This window comes from Columba livia, chromosome 3 (genome assembly GCF_036013475.1).
Source record: "Columba livia isolate bColLiv1 breed racing homer chromosome 3, bColLiv1.pat.W.v2, whole genome shotgun sequence".
Lineage (NCBI taxonomy): Eukaryota > Metazoa > Chordata > Aves > Columbiformes > Columbidae > Columba > Columba livia.
In genome coordinates this window covers 60,029,223-60,049,192 of record NC_088604.1, presented here as the reverse complement: position 1 = coordinate 60,049,192, position 19,970 = coordinate 60,029,223, and the positions used below count along the sequence as shown (strand labels likewise).

At 42.0% G+C, this 19,970-nt stretch overlaps 1 protein-coding gene across 9 annotated transcripts in view; it reads right to left on the bottom strand.

Annotated features, from left to right (window-relative positions):
- Positions 1-10,207: 10,207 nt before the first annotated feature.
- The window catches only part of MYB (MYB proto-oncogene, transcription factor), a 28,960-nt gene continuing 19,197 nt past the window's right edge, over positions 10,208-19,970 (bottom strand). For 8 of the 9 annotated variants that reach the window (XM_065057066.1, XM_065057059.1, XM_065057060.1 and 5 more), the window contains one exon: positions 10,208-11,661. In XM_065057066.1, coding sequence (XP_064913138.1) covers positions 11,545-11,661 — 117 coding nt within the window. In that variant the 3' untranslated portion in view covers positions 10,208-11,544. The remainder of the gene's footprint in view (positions 11,662-19,970) is intronic. The other variant, XM_065057061.1, reaches the window with a different exon arrangement.

Genomic DNA, 19,970 nt, shown 5'->3' with positions numbered 1-19,970 from the left:
AGGTGGTCTAATAAAAGTGTTGCTCTCCCTATAAACCTTGTCTTACTCTGTTGTAAATGAGTCACTTTTCATTATAGCTGACGAGAACTTGCACGTTGCATGGTGCTTGAATGGATTTCTGCAGTTTCTATCCACACTCTGAAGTTTTATATTATGTTTGGCAGAGTATTGACACATTAAGTAAATGACTCATTATTTCTCTTTGTTTTGGAGAGTTGCATGAAACAGTTACAATGCTGTTCTTATGTCTCATTTTGCATCCAGATGTATTAGTAATAGCTAATTATTGTCTTACAAGCAGGTTGATTTTAACATAATGTTTACAGTCTGTACATTTTATCATAGGTGCTGTAAGTAAATATGCAATTTTATGTTGTTGTGAACTCATATTTGACATAATCTCAAATTGTTTTCCAAATGCACACACACACGTAGTCATGTGTGGTGTAGTCTATGTAATACAGTGGATCTGAAAACTGCAACACTCTGTCACTAAATAGTGAGGAAAGAGAACGCTGATCACTTATATAAATGGTTTTTTCCTTAAAAGGACCGAACCTGAAAGGCAAGTGTGATTTTCTGAAGAGAACTTCCTTTTTTAGATGTGTGGAGTCTGGATGGGCCAGTTTACTTAAATGCTATGGTGTTTAGCTGTTAGCCTTTCGCTTGATAAAGCTTTGCATTTAGCCTGTTTTGAATGGGCCTGTATGTGAGGGCACGCTGGGAAGAACACCCAATGGTGTGTGTTTTGTAGTGGGAATGCAGAAATGTTCTTGATAGATAGATGGTGCCAGACATGTTTGATGGTGTGCAGGGGTTTGGTACTCAGCTTGTTAATGGGTTCCCTAGTTCATACCTCTGTGTTCTATGTGTTTTGCTCTCTCCTGTGAAATATTAAGAATTTTTCTAGAGATAAATCGCAGGAGTACTGGTGTCATCCTTGCCATACCGAAAAATGTCCATTCAATCCTATGCAAGACTTTTTGTATGAAACATCTAGTTAACTTATTGCAACAAAACTATGTGCAGTAATAGCCAAATACATTGGAGAGTATGAGTAGTAGTAGTAGTAGTAGTAGTAGTAGTAATAGTTCTTAGGATACCTAGAATAAGATCAAATGAAGGTGTTATAACATTTTCCCTGCCAAAGGTTGATTTTGACTGTCAGAAGACAGTACCGCACAATCATTGCATTTTTTTTTCTTTCAATAGTATTCACCTCTGAGGCTTTCCTTGGTGTGGGAAATGTATGTGAGTCTAAGCGATATGAAGCTGTATTTTCTTTCAGTCCCAAAGTATAGGGGTTTCTGAAGTATTGTGCTGAAACAGCACAGACATTTCTGAAGAAGTTTCACAGATCTCCTCCCCATCTTTGTTTTATCTACAGTTCTCTTGTAATGCTATTGAACTATTCCATTAGCCTTAATATGTTCAGATATGAGTATGAGGAAAGAATGCTGATCCTCATGATGAACTAAGTGCCTAAAATATAAATAGCAATGTGGTTACTGAAGCTTTGCCTATATTAATATGCTTGTTCTCTTTACCTATGCTTATACTCAGAAGGATGTTCTGCATATCTGTTCATTAAAGGCATTTGCATCTTTTCAATTACTTTACTTGAATGTAAAGTGTTGGTGTAAAATGTTGCCCATCTTTTGAATAATCAAAGGCAAATTATCATTTAAAGTATAAATTAAAAGATCATTAAAGCCTGGGAGTACAGAACTTCAAAGTTAGGGGAGTCAGAATTGAGGTTCTCCATGCAATTAATTCACCCTCCTCTTACTCCCCACTTTTCTGTGTATGCATTATAATGCTAATCTTAATTACACGTATTTACGTGTGTGCATACACTAACACACACATTTACATCTGGCTCCTAGCCAGCAGTTCTCATTGCATGCAACTTGCCTTTACACTTGCCTTGCTCAGCAACCCTCCACATTCATGTGAGGTAACCTCCTTCTTCCCATGTTGGCTCAGCGAGGGGCAGTGGAACCCCCTTAGGGAGGGTAGCAGCTGAGCTCAGACCCTGTGTGACATCGCACCGGCCCCAGCAGCGATGAGCAAGGTCACCGATGGCCAGCTGCAGCCCCCAAGCCACAAATGGGTGGTGTGTCCTCTCAGAGCGGGAGCAAGGAGTGGAAATGAGCCCAAACCAGACTGAGCCTCCGGTGCTCTTGTGCCAAATGGGATGCTTAGAGAGCATGACTTGGTCAAATCTATATGGCTTTTCATAGGAATAAGAGTCACACTTGACATTCTTGCATAAAATTTCAAGTCCATCATCTGCAGCATGGTGGCAGGAGAGTTTCTTAATTGGAAGTAATGTAAAAATATTTTAACTGGGTATCATGGTTTAAGAATAAATAATAGCGGGAAGCCTAAATGGATTTTTAATCACAGGCATATGCAATGCAAAACAAAAAGTCAGTTAAAGTTCACGGACTCATGCTAGCAGCTATGCTAACTAGGCCTACCAGGGCAAGGAGAAACTAGTTTTCCTCAACCTCATTCTCAGAAAGGGCTGAACCGTTTGTGCTACAACTTTTTTTTTCTTCGATATTTCTCTTTCTTTGTTTTCCAATCTAGAGTGTGTGCTCTAGTCATTCTCCTACCTGTGGTTAGTATTATTCAAAGAAGACACACTCTAACTGAAACTTTGAGTTCCCTGCAGCTGATCCAGTACCACCTTGCTTGACTGAGGATCCTGAAAATACTTAAAATAAACATGTTTTTCTAGGTGGACAAGGCTGCCATTCTAAACCAAATGAGAACGAGAAAAAGAAACCTTAGCTAAGAAGAGTCTAGGTTTTCATCAGAACTTTGCATATGGTCTACAACCCTGAAATGTGTTGATAATTTAAGTAAATATTTTTTCCACTGAAGAGCATTTGCCAGGTACATTTTTGGCTGAATATCAGCAATTTTGCAGCAGCGGATGATTGTGCAAGGCACCTATGAAGATGAAAACGGTAGTGGTCCACTCTTCCCTGCGTTTAGAAGGAACATATGGCTGAAGTGTCATGTCTGGGGTACAAGTTCTGATTTTTTTTTTCAAATCTTAGCAGTAACTCGCACAAGCCTAAAATAAACAAGGCTCAGATTATCTGTGTTTCATAATATTCTTAACAGCTAATAAGTAATCTGTGTGTGCTTTTTCACACAACCTTGATGAACAATTCTGAGAAATAAAACTGTGGGATAAATTTCATCAGTCCCAGTGAAAATACAACTGTTGTGCAGCCCTGAAAACTGTAGATTTGCAGATACCTGAACCACGATGGGAAGCCAAACATTCACAGGGTATCCTGGAGCCCATGATTTTTTCAGTCAAACTTTCTAAATCCTCCTGAAGAAGATGGGGTGGCTGTGACACAAGTTGACCAAGCATGTTGTCTGATCAGCATGGACAGCTGTGGCCTTAAACAATGACAGCCATTGTTAGGTCAATTTTGAAGTAGGTCCTTAAAGTTAATGTGATTATGCAAATGTTGCCCTAACTACCGTGGCTGTCTTATATCCTTCACAAATGACTGCATTGTCACTTTTCATTACGTGCACACAGTCCTGGTGGCTTGGTGGTATCATTGTATCTCTCGGAAATGGACCATGTAAAGGCCATTCACTGTTGGCACTGCATTGTGCTTTTCCCTGAACAGACCAACCTTGACCCACAAATGAGGGTGGTAGGGATTTTCAGGCTGAAACCTGCATGTGTTATTCACATGATTACTCCCATTGACTTGGCTGGAAACTCTTGCATGAGGCACGGAAGAACTAGGTTAAAACATGGATGTGAAATTAAGTCCAGTCCACTCTAAACTGTAGTGTATCTGGACAAACCTCTGACATCTTAATTTGTAAGATAAATGGCTTTGTGTGAAATCACTTGCAACACACATTTAAAGACCGATCCGTTGTTCACTGGGGAAAAGAAAATGCCTCAGACAACTTCAGTGTGTGTTTTTCTCTCTGGTGTCTTTATTATTAGTAGTAGTAATTTCATTTTAATCATGAAATACTCTTTTACAGAAATCTGTGATCAAAAATGAGGAAGCTGAGAGATCTCAGGATCCATGTGTTCTGGAAGGTGACAGATTTCAGACGACTCATCAGTTGGAGGACATGACTGATTTCAGACTCTTGGTTGTATTGCTTTCAATGAAAAGCAGTGACTTGCAGTTTCAGTTCTCATCACAGAAGACGTTCTCACAGCAACCTCTTGTTTGGATCGTTTTCTCTTTTTCTGAGTGTGGAGTCTGATGTTTGTCTGAATTCTCTCCTTTACAATTTATGTTTTGGTGGCCAAAAGTGGCCAAAAGACCCAAGCACACAATATACAGCCTGTGATAAATTCAGATTGCTGGCTGAAATTTGGGCCTCCTCAGTAACATATCCTTCCTTTAATTTTAATAGTGTAAGTAAGTGTATATATAGAGGCATGCAAATGCATATAGAGAGAGATACATGGATATATTTGCATGCACTTATTTAACATTAGTAAATATAAAGGAAAATCACCACCTCCCAAGGAAGACAATGTTTCTCGTTTGCTGACTTGCAGTATCTCTCTGATGAATTAGAACTTCCTCTGGAGATTCAAGGTCTTGGAAACTGCAAATGCAGCACACTGTGCTGCTTGGTTGTGTTATTCTACATGCAATTTCTCATAACACTCTCATCACTGTAATAACTGAATGTTACTCCAGAAGTAGGGTGACCTTTGCCAGCCCGTGTGAAGAGTCAATAGAAATCTGGTAAGTCCAAACCTACCTTTGGAGAAGTTGGGCTCTCTTTCTTTCACAAAGCCTGGTTCTACTGGGAAGTTTAAATTAGGGTATGAAAACCCGCTTTGTCATAGCAAGGCTGAAGCTGTAGCACCCTCAGCATCAGCTTCAAGAGAGTACAGGAGCATGTTTGGGACATTGAGCCTTCTGGACAACTTCCTGTGCTCTAGACAAATGCAGGTTTCTGTTACTGGAAATCCTTTGAAAAAAAGTCGGTTATGGGTGATAAAGAGGAAGGAAGAAGAGCTTGTACCACTCTAACAGTTAGGAAAGTATCATTTAAATTTTCACATTCAATCTTTTCAAATTGTCATATAAAAACCTAGTTGCTCCATTGATCAGCTGCCAGAGAGGATGGTAACAGATATTTTTTTGGATGTCAGACAGACAGTATAGCAAACCTCAAAAGTGACATCTTAATAATGGAGGGTGAAAAAAAAAAATCCAGCAACTTGTTTTGATCATCATGTAATCCACTTCACTGCTTTGTGATGCCCGTGGCAAAGTCACAGGGCAGGTGTGTGTCGGGTTGACTCCTCTCTTGTGGCAGTGGGGCTTTTTTGTGAGACCCAAACAACAGCTTTGCTAACGGGATGCAATGCAAGTCTTGGCTAGGAAGTGATGTGCTTTAAAGCGGTGATGGAGAGGTGACTATCACATCAGCTCTGTAGCTTATCACTGTACGAACTGCATTTATATTTGTTATGGGTTTTCTGTTAGAGGATGTGGCCACAAATCAGAGGTTGGCAAGGAAAGGATTACTTTAACCTCTCTGATTAGAGAAAGCTAAGGGTGCCCCTGAGCTGGCATTAGCTCAAGAGACCTTGCCATGAGTTGCTGCTCCTGGGTTGCCACCACAGGACCTTCATGGAGAATCAGGAGAACTTGTCCCTGACCTGGGCAGGTGGGAATCTGCTCAGAAGATGCCAAAGCTGAGCATAATGTGCCCCATCCTGCCTGTTCCTGGTGGGAAAATCATCCCCAGTGAAAGGCTTTTGTGCACAGATGGAGCCTGACCAGAGCATGGTACTTGAGATATAATCTAAGTTTGCTTTTTAGTGAAGCAGATTGCTGAACCTGGGCTTAAGAGGAGCACCATCATGAGTGCACGGGGCCCCTCTCCTGACTTAGAGTGGCAGAGGCCCATTAGCCCTGAGCAGGAAAATGATCCTCACAAAGTGTGGGCTTGAGCATGCTGAGGTCATGGAGCCCACCGACTTTTTTCAATCAATTTTCAGCAGGGTTTGGGTCAGACCCAATCAGGTGTGTGTGCACTGGTGAAACGGAGCTGAACAGCCAGAAACAGCTATGGGGACAGAGCGGGGGCGGGCAGGAGGATGAGGAGAGCTGAAAAGCTAAGTATTGTCTTTATTAGTTCACTGGAAGATATTTTAGGCCTTTGGCTGCAGCAAACCACGGCTGTTTCTCTGCTTTATTCTTAGGTGCAGCAAGACTTGGCTTGGGCAGGTAGGAGCCAAAGCCCCGTGCAGCTTTCCATTTCCCTGGCAGCAGCGCAGGTTAGCGGCACCTTTATCTGCACAGGAAGGCTGAACCGGCGCCTCTGAGGTCTCCGCTTTGAGCCGGTAGGAACACAGATACCGAAAACCCATCGCTTAAATAGTCATGGCCTCCCTTCCCCTTCAGATAAACCCTGTGCTGATGTATGCTGATGAGAGAGTTCATGAAGCACTGGAGGCAGTGGGGAGCGATAGACGCGGGCAGGAAAGCACACCTGCAGGCGCCCTTTTAAGAGTCTCCGGGTGCTGACTTTATCGGGAGGGCCACAGCTGGGCCGGCAGGAACAGGGAGGTGCAGAGGTGGTCTCAATGGTTAGTCTAGAAACCTGTTTGGGGAGAGCTTCCTGAAACTTTCTTCTCCGCTGTTTGCGAGAGCTTGTCTGGCAGATGTGTGTGCAGAGCGCATCTTGGAGCTGTAGCCATGAGCTACTTGATTTAATCAAGTAGTAAAAGTTGTTCCCCCATGAAATGAAATTTCCTCAGGTGTAAGTCAAGAGAGCTTGTAAATGTGGATGTATGCTGAGAAGCAGGGACTCATTAAAAAAAATCAGTAATTGTTCTGATACTCAAATGGATTGGAAAAATGCCTTGTAGAAATGTCATGTATCATGAGCCATCGTAAAAAAAAAAAACAAAAAAACAAAAAAACCTGATAACAAATAGTTTATGGAAAAATAATGGCAGAGTTAATACATTTTACAGCCCTTTACAATGAGCTGCATAACCAGTGCCAGCTTGCAAGCATGGCTGAAGGCAGAATTTGGACCTCTATGGTCTGTTTTCACTTTCTTACCTGTATCAGTCACTGAGAGCAAAAAAAATCACAAACAAGTTTATGCTGGTACCATGGTCTTCAGTGGAAACTGCTGAGACATTGAAGTCAAGTTAAAAAAAAATAAAAGGCAAACAAAGGGAACAAGTGTATTTGGCCAGGAAACACAACTTCTGTTTGAATTAAGGCATTAGCCCATTAGCCTGTGATTGGAAGATGTGGCCAGTGTCTTTCCTTGGCCACAGAAGCAAAATACCATCATTGCTCCTGAGCAACATCTGGGCTGAATCCACCCATGCTAGTGAACAAGGAAGCAAGCAAGATGCAGATCAATGCCTCAAAATCATTCTTTCCTGAACTGTTTTTTAATATGCTGTTTTCCATTTTTGTGTGTTTTTTTAAAAAATACATTTCTATGAACAAGGGTTTTCTCTGTCCTCTGCCATCAACCCTGTCTCAGGGCTGAGGTAGAAATACAATTGTATATTGCAGGGGTAAGAGGAGGTGATAATTATAATGCTTCAATCACAACCCTACAGAAACACCCTTTGCTTATGTGCCTGTCTGTGTGGGTTTGAGGGAGGGCTGGTGGCCATCAACTTAGCTGGCCTGGATGAGAATCAAGATCACAAATACTAACAAAAAAATCTTTTCTTCTGGCTCTTTTGAAGGATCACTCTATGCTACAGAATGTTCAATGCTGCGCTCTGTGCTCTACCCTCAGCAGACTTGTTCTTTTGGCTCCTAACTACAAAGTGTGGCTCTTTATTCAAGCTGCAAAGATTTTTTCCCAAACCAGTCCAAGCCCTGGCACTTTTTCAGTTTAGGCTTATAGCTGTCACACAGGTCACATTTGTGGCAGCTGAACCCCTTGGGACTCTCTACAGAGAGAGCTGGAGAATTACAGGGTCTAGCTGGGAAACACCTCATGCTCTGGTATTTTCCTTTATTTTTGCCCTGGCTCCTTTGTGTCTTCATTTTTAATTAGTGGCACATGCTGAAATGATAATTTAAATTCTTTTCAGAAATCAAAAGAATTCCCACTGACAACATTATTAAGTTATAATTACAGTGAAGAAAAAGGTTAATAGGAATTTGAGCCAAATATCTACTCTCCATTAAATGAGAACTTGACTGAACCTGTTTCCCCTTCATTTTGGTAGGTTACTCCAGGTTTTTGTGGGTCCGGGAAGGCTATACACCTGTGCAAAAGGCCACTGCAAGGCCAAATAGCCATTGGTGAGACCATTTACATGGGACTTGTCTTGGATAGGTCTCACCTGACCGATGCTCAAGACGGAATTTAACAGGCAGGTAGGACTTCTCTTAGACCTCTGAAAGAATGATGTGTATTTCAGGCAGTAAGCAGAGCACGGTCACGTGGGGATATCTGTGTGAGAAACACATGTAGGAGGTGGCACTTTATTGCAAAGAAAACTTGGCGAGTATTGGTGGGGGAAAAATTATCGGGCTCCTGGGCTACAGCATTCAAACAAAGCCTCTTCCTTTGCTCGTGCCGAGCACCACATGCATGCAGAAACATATGCAAATCAGCCTTAATCTACTTAGTGTTTTGCATTTTCAATGAAGTAAGAAAGGGGGAAAAAAAACGTTTTCCTCTGTATTAGCTTGAAGTGTTTCCATGAACAAGACAACTATTGCAATCGTTTTCCATGTTAAAAAGGTTTTTTAAAGCAATTGAAGGTGTAGGGAAAAAACAAAACTAATCCTTACGCTGGGCACCTGTAGGGTGATCCTCCGTGTTCCCGGTGCTGCTCCACAACGTGCACTAGATAGTGATCTGTTTAAACTCAGCCACGCTTGGTGCAGTTACACCTGGAGCCCTACAGGGCAAGAGCTTTACTTCGAAGACCCATTGTAAGCTTGGTGGATTTTTTCCTTTTTTTTTTTTTTTTCTTTTTTCTCTTTTAAGCTGTACGGTGTTGCTTAAGCTGTGGCATGCCTCAAAGGCAGACCTTTCCCTCTTCCCAAGTTGCACACCATCAACTCCCGCAGTCCTCCCTCACATCTTGCACAAGTGTTTTTACCACCCGAGCCCACAGCCTTTGCACAGGCTGCAGAGTTCTCTGTCTCTGTAATCCATACCCAGCACTGGGGTTCTGCCTGCGGTAACCACCGCAAAATTGCTGTCTCTCCCCCAGCCCGCCAGCTCTTCATGAGAGCTCGAACCTCATGTGGGGGCAGAGGGGAAACACAGGCAAAACCTGGAAGTGGCTGCTGGAAGCACCGTTCCTTTCTGGTGCTGAAAGCCAGAAGCACATGGGAAAGCACGTTGCAGAGGATGTGAAAGGCCGTTTTGCTCCTCTTTTTCTGTGCACTGCGTGGCCTGCAGGCCAGCATGTGGCTTGGGCTGGGAAGACTGGGCAGGCTGGTGGGGAAGGAGTAAACAGGACTGGAAGGCACCTTCAGGATGGACACATCTGCAAACAGGAATCTGAAATCTGCTCTCGACAGCAGTTTTGTAGCAAAATTTAAATTTCAGCAATTTGTCTTCAAACTACTAAATAAAATGCAACTTTTTTCATGGCAGGTTCTGTTTTTATTTTTGTTTGGCGCCTGCTTTTACTCTCTAGCTTTCCTGGGGCTGAACATCCTCAGCACTTACACTGCATGGGAGTCTGTGGGTTTGCCCAATTATTAGCTGTGCAGTGTAATACACCAGGGTTTCAAAGCATATGCTCACCTCTGGTTTCCTAAAACAAGCATGAAAAAAAATCTGTTGTACAGTATAGGAGCTTCAGACTCTTTTGCTCTTATTCAATTGGTTCCTGATCTGATGGTCTTAGGTGAAGTACTTCGGGAGAAGAGCAGTTTTGCAGAAAAGGTGCAGAAAACCTCTCAGCGGCTGAAGCTGACCTGGACTTTGGTGTCACTAGGGTTGTACCTCAAGCCTATGACATGCTGAATGCTCACTGCTTTGTGCTGTGCTCCTTCCACTTCCTTAACAATCAATGAGAACCGAGGATGCTGAGGCTACCTATGGTGTGCAAAACTCTATTCCTTACTTATCTAAGAGTGCTGGAAAATATCTTCTTGTCTTGATTGTTGCCTATAACAACACAGCCAAAACAATGAAGACAAACAAGATTAGGAGACCATGAGGGTTTAAGTACAAAAGAACACACTTTATTTATCTACAAGGCAGTACATTGTCATATAAAAAATTAAGTGCAGATGAAGCTGCACTAAATGGTATTAAGGCAGCAAAGTCAAAGGCTGTTATAAAAAACAAAACAAACAAAAAAAATAAAATCAGTGTTTTGCCATATCGATGAAAATTTGGTATGGCAGTACAAAGAACCATGTATTTCTAAGAACCTGATTCGGTATACAAGATCCAAGTTAGGGAACAACTAGCTAGACATGGAACAAAACAGACAACATGAACAAGACAGTGTTCTCCCAAACATGTGAAGGTGCAATTCATGCTGTTGCAAACCAATGAGAAATAAAACAACACATCCAGACAAAAAAAAAATCTCCCAGGAACAGTGTTCAAAAATATTGCTCATAAAAAGGGGGAAAAAATATAAATGATGTAAAAAAAAAATCAAAATAAAAAGGTCTGAAATGCTAGTGCATAGTCAATTTGCTAACATCAACATTTGTTTTCTTTCCATATAAAGCTCTACTGCTTCTTTTACACTAGCAGCATGTCTACACGCTAAGGTCTGTAGCAGCAAAACACAGTATTCATTTGGCATTTACAAAATTAAATTACTGAATAAAAATATAATTTTTCTCATAAATCTATGTTTCATACAGTAATATTTTTAAAGCAAGCTAATTACTCCCCCCAAACAGAAACACACAATGTATCATGATCTAGAACCATAACAGAATGAAAGAGTATTTCAAGAGGCATAGATGTCTGAGCATTCACAATCTTGATCAGTCCTCCTCCTTTGCACAGACTGGAGTTTGTAGTAATGCTTTTCACTTCAGTATTTTACACCAATGCATTTTGTTCAGTGATTTAAGATTTATCTGTTTGAGTACCTGCTCTTTTATTATTATTTAAAAAAACCATTAAAAAATAAACAAACAAAACCCCACCCCTGGATAGCACATCACTGAAAAAAAACAATACTGGTGTATTAGGTCTGCTTGATCTCAAAAAGTACAAAAAAAAAATTACCTTTATTATAAGTCTGCACTTAAGATCATTAATTACTGATTCAATCTTAATACCTAATAATTTAGGCAAGTATCATTTATTAAAAAAAAAAAACAAAAACCAAACCTCTCAAGTTGGGTGAAATCCAACAAGAATATATATGCTGAGTGACTAAATGCACTTTGTGCTGCTCCCAACTGTTGTACCACAACAAAGATAGGCTCTTCTCCCATTCATGAAAAGTTTTCATGCAGAGGAACAGGAACGTCCCAGCGGAGGTGAAGTGTTCTCAAAACCATAATGCTTCTCTGTCCGTCGACCCTTTCACATCACCAGAGTCCGGGTGGGGAAGGCGGCCATGTACTTGCGTGCCTGATCCGTCAGGGCCATCTGGTCCTCGATCTTCCCACAGGATGCAGACTCCCAGGTGTTGTTCAGGTGCTAAATTAGAAGCAGGCAGAGAGATTTGGGGTGAACATCACGTGATTTTTTTTGCAGCCCCAACCGAAGCCAGGCTCGCTTGCCATTCATTAAGTGTTGCATGAACATGCAGTAGGATGTTGTTCAATCTCCAAAGAAACTGAAATCTCAACACAACAGAATAAAAAAACACCACCCCCACTTCTGAGTTAGTGACTGGATGGGGCAGGTAGAGCAGAAGACCCACAGAGAGGCACACTGCAAGAACCAGGACCCAAACCCCCCACTCCTCTCTCAAACAGTGACTTCTCTACGAGACAATATCTATAGCCTTGCTTTTAATCCTTCCTTCCCGTTAAAGGTCTGAAAAGATAACTTACTTGTAGGTGGACTTTACAGTCAACAGGCCACAGCCAGGCTAAAGCCCACAGTTAATAATGCTCAGTACTCACACACAAATTCCTGCCAAACCTCCGTTCTAGAGATAGAGCTGCTCTGCCCCTGTGTTCCCTAAATGAACCTGACGACCTCGACAGCCCAGCCGCAGCTAACACGAAGTCCCGTGCTCAAAGCTGCTTTCACCTGTGCACAGAGACGGGCCCGTGCCCATGAGCAGAGCTCCTCCGGCAGCGGGAAAGAGAGGGTGTGCGGGGGGGTGACTCTCAGCAGAAACAGCATTTTAATTATCGCGTAAGCCATTTCACTTCTTGTGGTATTTATGGAGGTTACAGACACCATTTAGTATAATGTTAAAGTGAGATAAACATATCTGCAGAGGGCTGTGCGCACAGTATTTATTTACTCACTACACATGTGAGATGTTTCTCATTGCCTTGAGCTATAAACAGTAATGAAATTTCAAAGCTCCTGGAATTTACAAGTATACACACACATTTATACACATCTTTTTTTCTGTTGAACTCCTTCACTTAGTCTGCTTTTCCACATCAAGATACTCCCTAAGCCCTAAATAAAAACTCTATTATTATATGGAGCTAGTTTTATGAATACCCTGCATTCAAACAATGTGCTCAATGGAAAACTGCCTGCCAACAGTGGGATCCCAGTACTGTTGAAGACTGATAACATTTACACCCAAGATACACTAACAAAGACAAGTTAGGAGAAACCCTTCTCTATCTTCTTCTGTTTTCAGCAAGGATCATTTTTGTAGTTCAAGATCTACATTGCTCAACAAGATGACCAGAGCCTTCTCAACATTTAGGACATTGGGTGAAGCATAATTAGTGGACTGCAGACCACCTGCTAAGAGCAGAACTGTCCTGGCATGCCCATGGCTCTTTATGCTGCTCCTTCTACTTGCTAACTGTGTAAAAGGATCCTTAAATTTTTCTCTGGCCTAACTGTTTAGAGCAGAGCTGTCAAACTCATTTTCACTGGGGGCTACATCAGCCTCACAGTTGCCTTCAAAGGGCTGAATGTAATTTTAGGACTGTAGGAGTAGTTACATTTATACAGTCCTGAAATTATATTCGGCCCTTTGAAGGCAACCGTGAGGCTGATGTGGCCCCCGGTGAAAATGAGTTTAGCACCCCTGGTTTAGAGAATACTCTTCTGACTGTAAACAGTGTTATCTGAGACATATGTTTAGCAAGAGACTGGGCAACATATGAAATATAGATAATTTCTCATAACATGCCTTAATCAGGGCACTGGTGTTATACAAACACAAGGACTGAGGTTCTCTTCCTTGTGGGGCTTACAGCCTAAAAGGGACAAAAACAACGAATAAGAAAGCAGCGTGGCCAAGATGAGGGAAAGCATGTTAGTTCTCTGTGAACTACTGCTGGGCTTCCCTAGACACGGCTTTCCATTCCTTCTTCCCTCTCCTCTCCTCAAGTTTCAAATATTGTCTCTGCTCCTGACACCTTTTTGCAGGCAAAACTCCTGCTGAGCTTCAGTGAGAGCTCCCCATGTGAAGGAGAACCAGGTCAGGCCTCAAATCATTAAGCTTCTGCAGCTTTTTGTGGGAAAGCACATCTGTGAAGCGAACAAACATGCTGCACACCTTCTTCTAGAGTGGTTCAACCTGGTCTGGTTGTATACCTTGTGCTGTGGCTCAGCCTAGGGCACATGCCACAGCCAAAAAGCAGGTGTGACATACTTTCTGCATGCCACAGACACACATGTGACATGCCACAGCTTCTTTTATGTTTTGATTAAACAGCTTCCACGGTAACTTTTTCAAAGGCACTTACATCACCTGGGAACCTACAGCCTCCTGTTGATCTTCAGTGGGACGGACTCAGGCACCTGTGAGTATTTTACTTGATTGTTTTACAGGTATTTGCACCAGGGACCAAATTAATGCCTGGTACAATGCCGTTGGTTTTATTGAGAAGTCAGATTTGGTCTTTACATCTCAAAAGCAGTTGGTAGTTCCAGAATATCTGTCATTTCAAAGGAAAAAAAATATGTGTCCAACTAGTATTTCCCTGTGATCCCCCAAAGCTTCAATACAGTGGTCTTGAAATGAGAGATCAGCAGTCCCTTAAGTAACTTAAAACACATATGCAAAAGTCCATCTGTCACAGTGTGTCAATTTTTGAAAAACAGAAGTAACTTCAGGCAAGGAGTGTCCTGATTTCATAAATTAGGCTTAATCGTTAGTATCTACACTGAGCTCTTTGTATTAACAACCATGTGCTTAGAAAAGAGAAAAAAAAAAAAAAAAATAACAAATCTGTATCCTGATCTCTCCAACATCTCAGCAGGCTGCTACATGTCACTCATTCCACTGAAAGCCTGGTCTTGGTTTAAGCCGATGTCAGCGCAGCAGCAGCCGCTGGGGCAGGCGGCAACCCCCTGCCCTCCTGCTGCTGTCGGCTGCTCGGGAGCCACAGAGCAGCAGCGGGGAGCAGCCAGGGCCAGCGGCAGGAGGACCGTCTGCAGCCCTGACTTGAGCCTGCTTGGAATCTACTCCAAGAAGTTTTGACCCTTGTATGGTTTTCCCAGAAATACGTGATGCTATTTTGTTCTTCCTAGGACAATTTATAAGAAGAGACTAACTTTGTAGTCTCACTGACGGTGGTGAGAACTTTGCTCCAGTAAAGAATGTAGAATTAGATCCAAAGTAGTACACTTACTGAAGTAGTATATTTACTAAGACAGTTTTCAGTTCTATCCCAGGGAACTCAGGTTAAAGTGGGTATTTTTAATAAACATTTTCTGTCTGAACCCTTGGCTGTCAGCAGCCAACCCCAAACAAAGCACAATGCCTTTGCCTTGCCAGCCCCACAGTGCCAGAGGCACGTGTGGAAGTCATCCCAGTGACAGAAGTTTTACTTCCCTGCTTGGCAGAGAGCGCTGGGTCCCCTGACCCCAGCAGAACTCCGTGCCGGCTCTGGGCACACACAGTTATAACAGCACTTAGTAAAAAGGGAAAAGCACACCATGTCTTTCCAAGCCAGCACCACAGCCAGTGTTGAGAGGGCTCCGTTATGGGAAAGTGGCAGCGCCCGGCAGAAAGCAGCAAACATCTCAAAAGAGAAGAGATCTGGGCTGAAAGCTAGACGCATTGCAGGAAAACAGGACAGAAACCCAAGTCAGACCGTTCCTTTTGCAGAACACTCATTGCAGCTCCTCTATCACATTTAAAGGTCCAACTCTGCAAGTCAACCGATGGAAACACAAAAGCTTTGTAATTAGAAGCCAAAAGACCTGTCCCAAAGCCCAGTGACACTGATAAGCATGTTTTCATTGATTCATCCCACTTAAATTCAGCTATGTTAAGAGCGAGGTGTTCATTTTGGCATCTAAATCCCTAGCCAGTGGGGAAAGGAAGGGATTTCTGCAGTACAATTGGTTCCACGTACATATTTTATTGCCTCAAAGAGTGTGAGACTACTCTTAGTTTTGCTGTCAATTAAAATCATGTAAGCCTTTTCAGCCAGCACTTCCAGCTGTATTTTTCTCTTCTACACACAGCATTTTTCTCTCTTTAAGTTAAAATAGGAGACGGGGGGGACAAGAAGGTATACTGCTATGAGTTCCCACAGGATAAAATTACAGACCCATGGTACAATTCCAGCTATGTCATTCTCCCTGGCTCATTTTTTAACCTCAGTAATCCTACCAGCACATCCTTCTGCTGGCAGCAAAACTACCTCATTTATCCTGTAACGTGCCTTCAGCTGCCCTCAGGCAGATGCAAACTGTAAACAAACTGTCAAAGTTGTTAACTGGGATATCCAGTTAAAGCACTTTAAATAAAAACTTGGACCATCTAGAGAAAACAAACCAGAGCAAGGATAGAAAAGACTGTGGAAAGGTGCATTTCTAACACAACTAGTCCTTCTGCACTCAGAACCTGGACTGTCTCTTCTTGTGCTGTCTGCACAGCTCAAGAACGCTCTCGCATTACGACACCTTGTGTGTTAGGAGTGGATGCCAAAACCAAACACTGCTGCAGTCTTGCAGTACCGAGCTCCCAAACTGATGGAAGTGTAGTAGGAATCCTCAGGCAAAGAACTGTGTTTAGAAGCCGGATTTTAAATCTCTGCTACACTGGCAGGTATCTTCAGCAATTCCAGCAAAGCTATTGGTGTTACATACAGTCCTATTGATTTATCCAAATTGTGCTGGTATTTAAAACCAAAAAAAAAAAAACCTAAATATTTAAAATATTTAGAAGGCTCAGACTCTTAGAAGGTATCCGACTCTGTTGCCTTCTTGCAAAAAGTTTGGTTTCTTGCCAGTTTTCCCTTAGATTACACAGTGTGGATTCACAGCACATGCCACAAAAAAGAAGGTTTGCAACAGAAATGCAGTACTCCTGCAACAGAACAATCAACACACTAAACAAAGCAATTTCCTAGCAGAATATGATGCATATAATGTACAATGGTTTGGCTTTCTCTTCTATAAGGATGCAGAATCAAGAGAAGCCCTTTTACTTATCAAGACCAGAAAATAAACACTAATTAAAAAATCAAGTGACCATAACTGAATCCTATTTCATTTGTTATGGCAGAGCGCTGTTACTGCTCATGTTGCTATTTCTTCTCTGGGGCATGGGACAGCCTCCTCCTAAACTCTAGGGCTTCCTAAGTTGCTCAGAAATACAGCTTGCTAAATATGAGTGTAAGGTGATCCAACTTTGCAGCTTTTACTATAAGCCTGACACAAGTGCTAGAAAGAGTTATTTGATGGTGCTTATAAGAGCTTAACCCTAAAGACATTACTTGGACAAAACTCCTGTTTGAGATGTATGAGCTTTCCAAGTAGGATTAATGGGGGAGATACAGAAATGGGCTAAGCATCTGCAATTCACATTAGGATATTCAGTCCCTTTCTAACTTTTTGTCCTCAAGTACTTATTTTTATTCACAGATCAAAACAGATTGCTGCAAATGCCTGACAGTCAAGCTGCCACTTTTCTTCTTTTTGAGAGACCATCACCTGCCTGGGGCAGCTGTAACTCCTGATCCATTCACAACCTAAATTCTGCTGCCCTGGGAGGAAAACAAGCAGTGACTGACCTGTAATTTCCAACCTCCATGTGCTTCCCTCAGTTGTGCCAAGCACAGCTCCCACACACATCAGCCACTGGCGAGAGAAGGGACAACACAAGTGGGGAAACCCACAGGGCAACCTGCCCTTGCCATGCAAATCTTAAACCTCCCAAGGGCTTGAACGCAGCATGCTGTCCCCTCTCCCAGAGTATGGGATTTTGGGATCTTCTTGCCCCAAAAAAGCCACGGAGAAAAAACAGAGAAAGTCTGCTGCTGTAGGGGAGCATGTTGCCTCGCCTGTACATTTAGTCTGACAACTGGCTGCAAATGAGGTTCCACATTTCACTTTTAAAATGGAGAAAATGAAGGTTAATGACAGCTTGCACACTTGAAAAGGTTAACCAAGTAACTGTTTTAAAATCCTTTAAACCTACTCTTTAAAGAAAATGGTTACATAAACCACTGAAAGTCAGGAAATTCGAGCTGAAATGTGTCAGTCTGTGGTTAAAAAATGGAAAGTGACAGGAGCTCGGGGTTGAAGAACATTCTCTTAAGCTTGCAGGGCTTTTACCTTGTGTTGTTTCCTTTGTTACTGGGGGAAGAAGATATCAAAGCAGCAATATTTCTTAAAAGGTTCCATTTCACGGTGTCTTTTGATAGCCTGCAGGGTTAGGTGGATCGCCTATGATGTAACCTACTTTTCTGTTAAAATTTCTATGTGTGGATAGTTTGTATTATGTATTGCTACTGAACATAATGTGAAATAAAACATAACTTTTACATAGGAAGGGCCAGAAACAGAGTTTTTTACATAACCTCTTAGAAGACACCAGTCAAGCAAATGCTCAGTATATATAGATCATCAGTTTATCTCAATAAGGACTTTGTACATTATGCCAGAATATCAACCCTTGGAGAAGTTCCTAGAGGGGCCAAAATCTCCTGCCATGCAACTGAGTATTGCTTGAGTGACAAAAACATAGGGCGCAAAAATCTAGGTTGTAACTAACTCCACCAATATAAAGCAGAAGTACTTGGGATCCATGCAATGGAGTGCAAGAGTAATTCCACCCCAGGCAACACATGGGTTTGCTGAGACATCTCCTATTCCTGCCAGGAGAGAATACCCAATGCACAACCACAAGATTTGCCATGCAAGACAAAAAAGCTGGCTGAACCTTCACACTTTACCAGAAAGATCCTACACACAGCTGACTTCAAATCCAATGTTTTACAGAGATTTAACTAGGGGATCAGATGAGGATGAAGCACAAACTCTTCTTGGGTCTAAGGAGGCTTTTTCTCCCATTGCTCTAGTGCAACACTGGTACCACCACATTCCCAGTGCACTTATATGCAGCTGCTTGACCTCACATGCCAAATGATGCAACATGCTGTTCCTCCTAAGGGATGGTGAATCATATCATGCTATCTGATATGGTCATCAACTATTGGTTAATAAGTTGCATACGATCAGTTGTGTACCCAAAATGCAGTAAAAAATATCCTTAGAGATTGCTTAGAACATTAGTTACCCTTGGCTTCTTTGGAATTCAACAGCAAAACAATAAGTAATCTGGCATTTTGGTGAGTTTATTGCTGGGTAAATATCTTTTTCTTCATGTAAATGCAGTAAAAGTTATTAAAGCAACGAAAAATATTGCAGGCTGGTAAACATACTACCTCCCTCTTATGTAAGTTCAAATTTAAAAGAAAATGGAATTTTAAGAACAAAGCATATTGAAAAAAAAAAGTTTAGTGCTCTTTTTCTTTATCTCTTCCCTTTCCGTACACACATCCTAAGGTGCAGAGAGCACTATAATTCTTACTTGGACTGAAGTCAATGAGAATTTGCGTAAGTTGGATCAGGCCCAAAATATTAACAGCAACAATGTAAACATATGCAGACACAATTAAATCTCACCTAGATGCATTGCCTGGTGTCTCATGCCTACCTGCATGCGATCAATGGATATAGTCCAGCGTTTGTGTGTGTATCTCTGGGTGTGCACATGTATGTGGGCAATATACCAAATTATAAACTAGAAAGCGTAAGAATATAGTAATAGTAATATATGTAGTTGTGTAAAAAATGCTACCAGTCAAAATCAAGTGCAAACACTAACATTTTCAATTGCTTTGCACCCTTTAGAGGTGCTGTGTCCTCAGAGACATCCAGCTCCACCGGGAGGGAGGGGAAGAAGCATTAGGGCAGGGCAGAGCAGCAGCAGCAGTTTCTGGCACAAAAGAGAGACAGACTGCGTGTCCATTCTGAGCTGCACGGGGCCAAAGTCCTCTCTCGTGTGAGCCCAGGCAGCCTGACCAGGGGTAAAGCAGATTCCCCCCTTTAGCCATGACACTAAATCCAATTCAGAGAGCACAGCAATCATCAGACAATTCTGCATTGTTACAAAAGGTCTGTATTTCATTTGGAAAAAGCTGTCTATGCCACCGTCACAGACACCTCTACCCTCGTTCTTCATTTAGGGTCACATTTCAGCTGAAACAATCAATGCTGCTTCATCAGCAGAGAGAATAATTTTACCTTCATACTGGTTCACCAAGAAGCTGCATATTAAATATTCATTTTGGGGCTTTTTACAACTGCTTTTTCTTTCAGTTCGACATGTTTTAAACACTGAGATGAGCTGGCAAGTAATTTTTAACTCAGTTCCTACTTAAGAAAAAGTCCTCTTTATCCAAACAATGAGAATACCTGGCTTTTAACATGCAAAATTAAAGGCTTTTCCTGAGTAAGGCCTGAAGCACAGGATCCAGTATGGCCCACAAATTGACTCGTGTAAACTTCCTGAACAAAATCAGTGTGAGTGAGAAGGTTAAACAAGCCCTTTCATT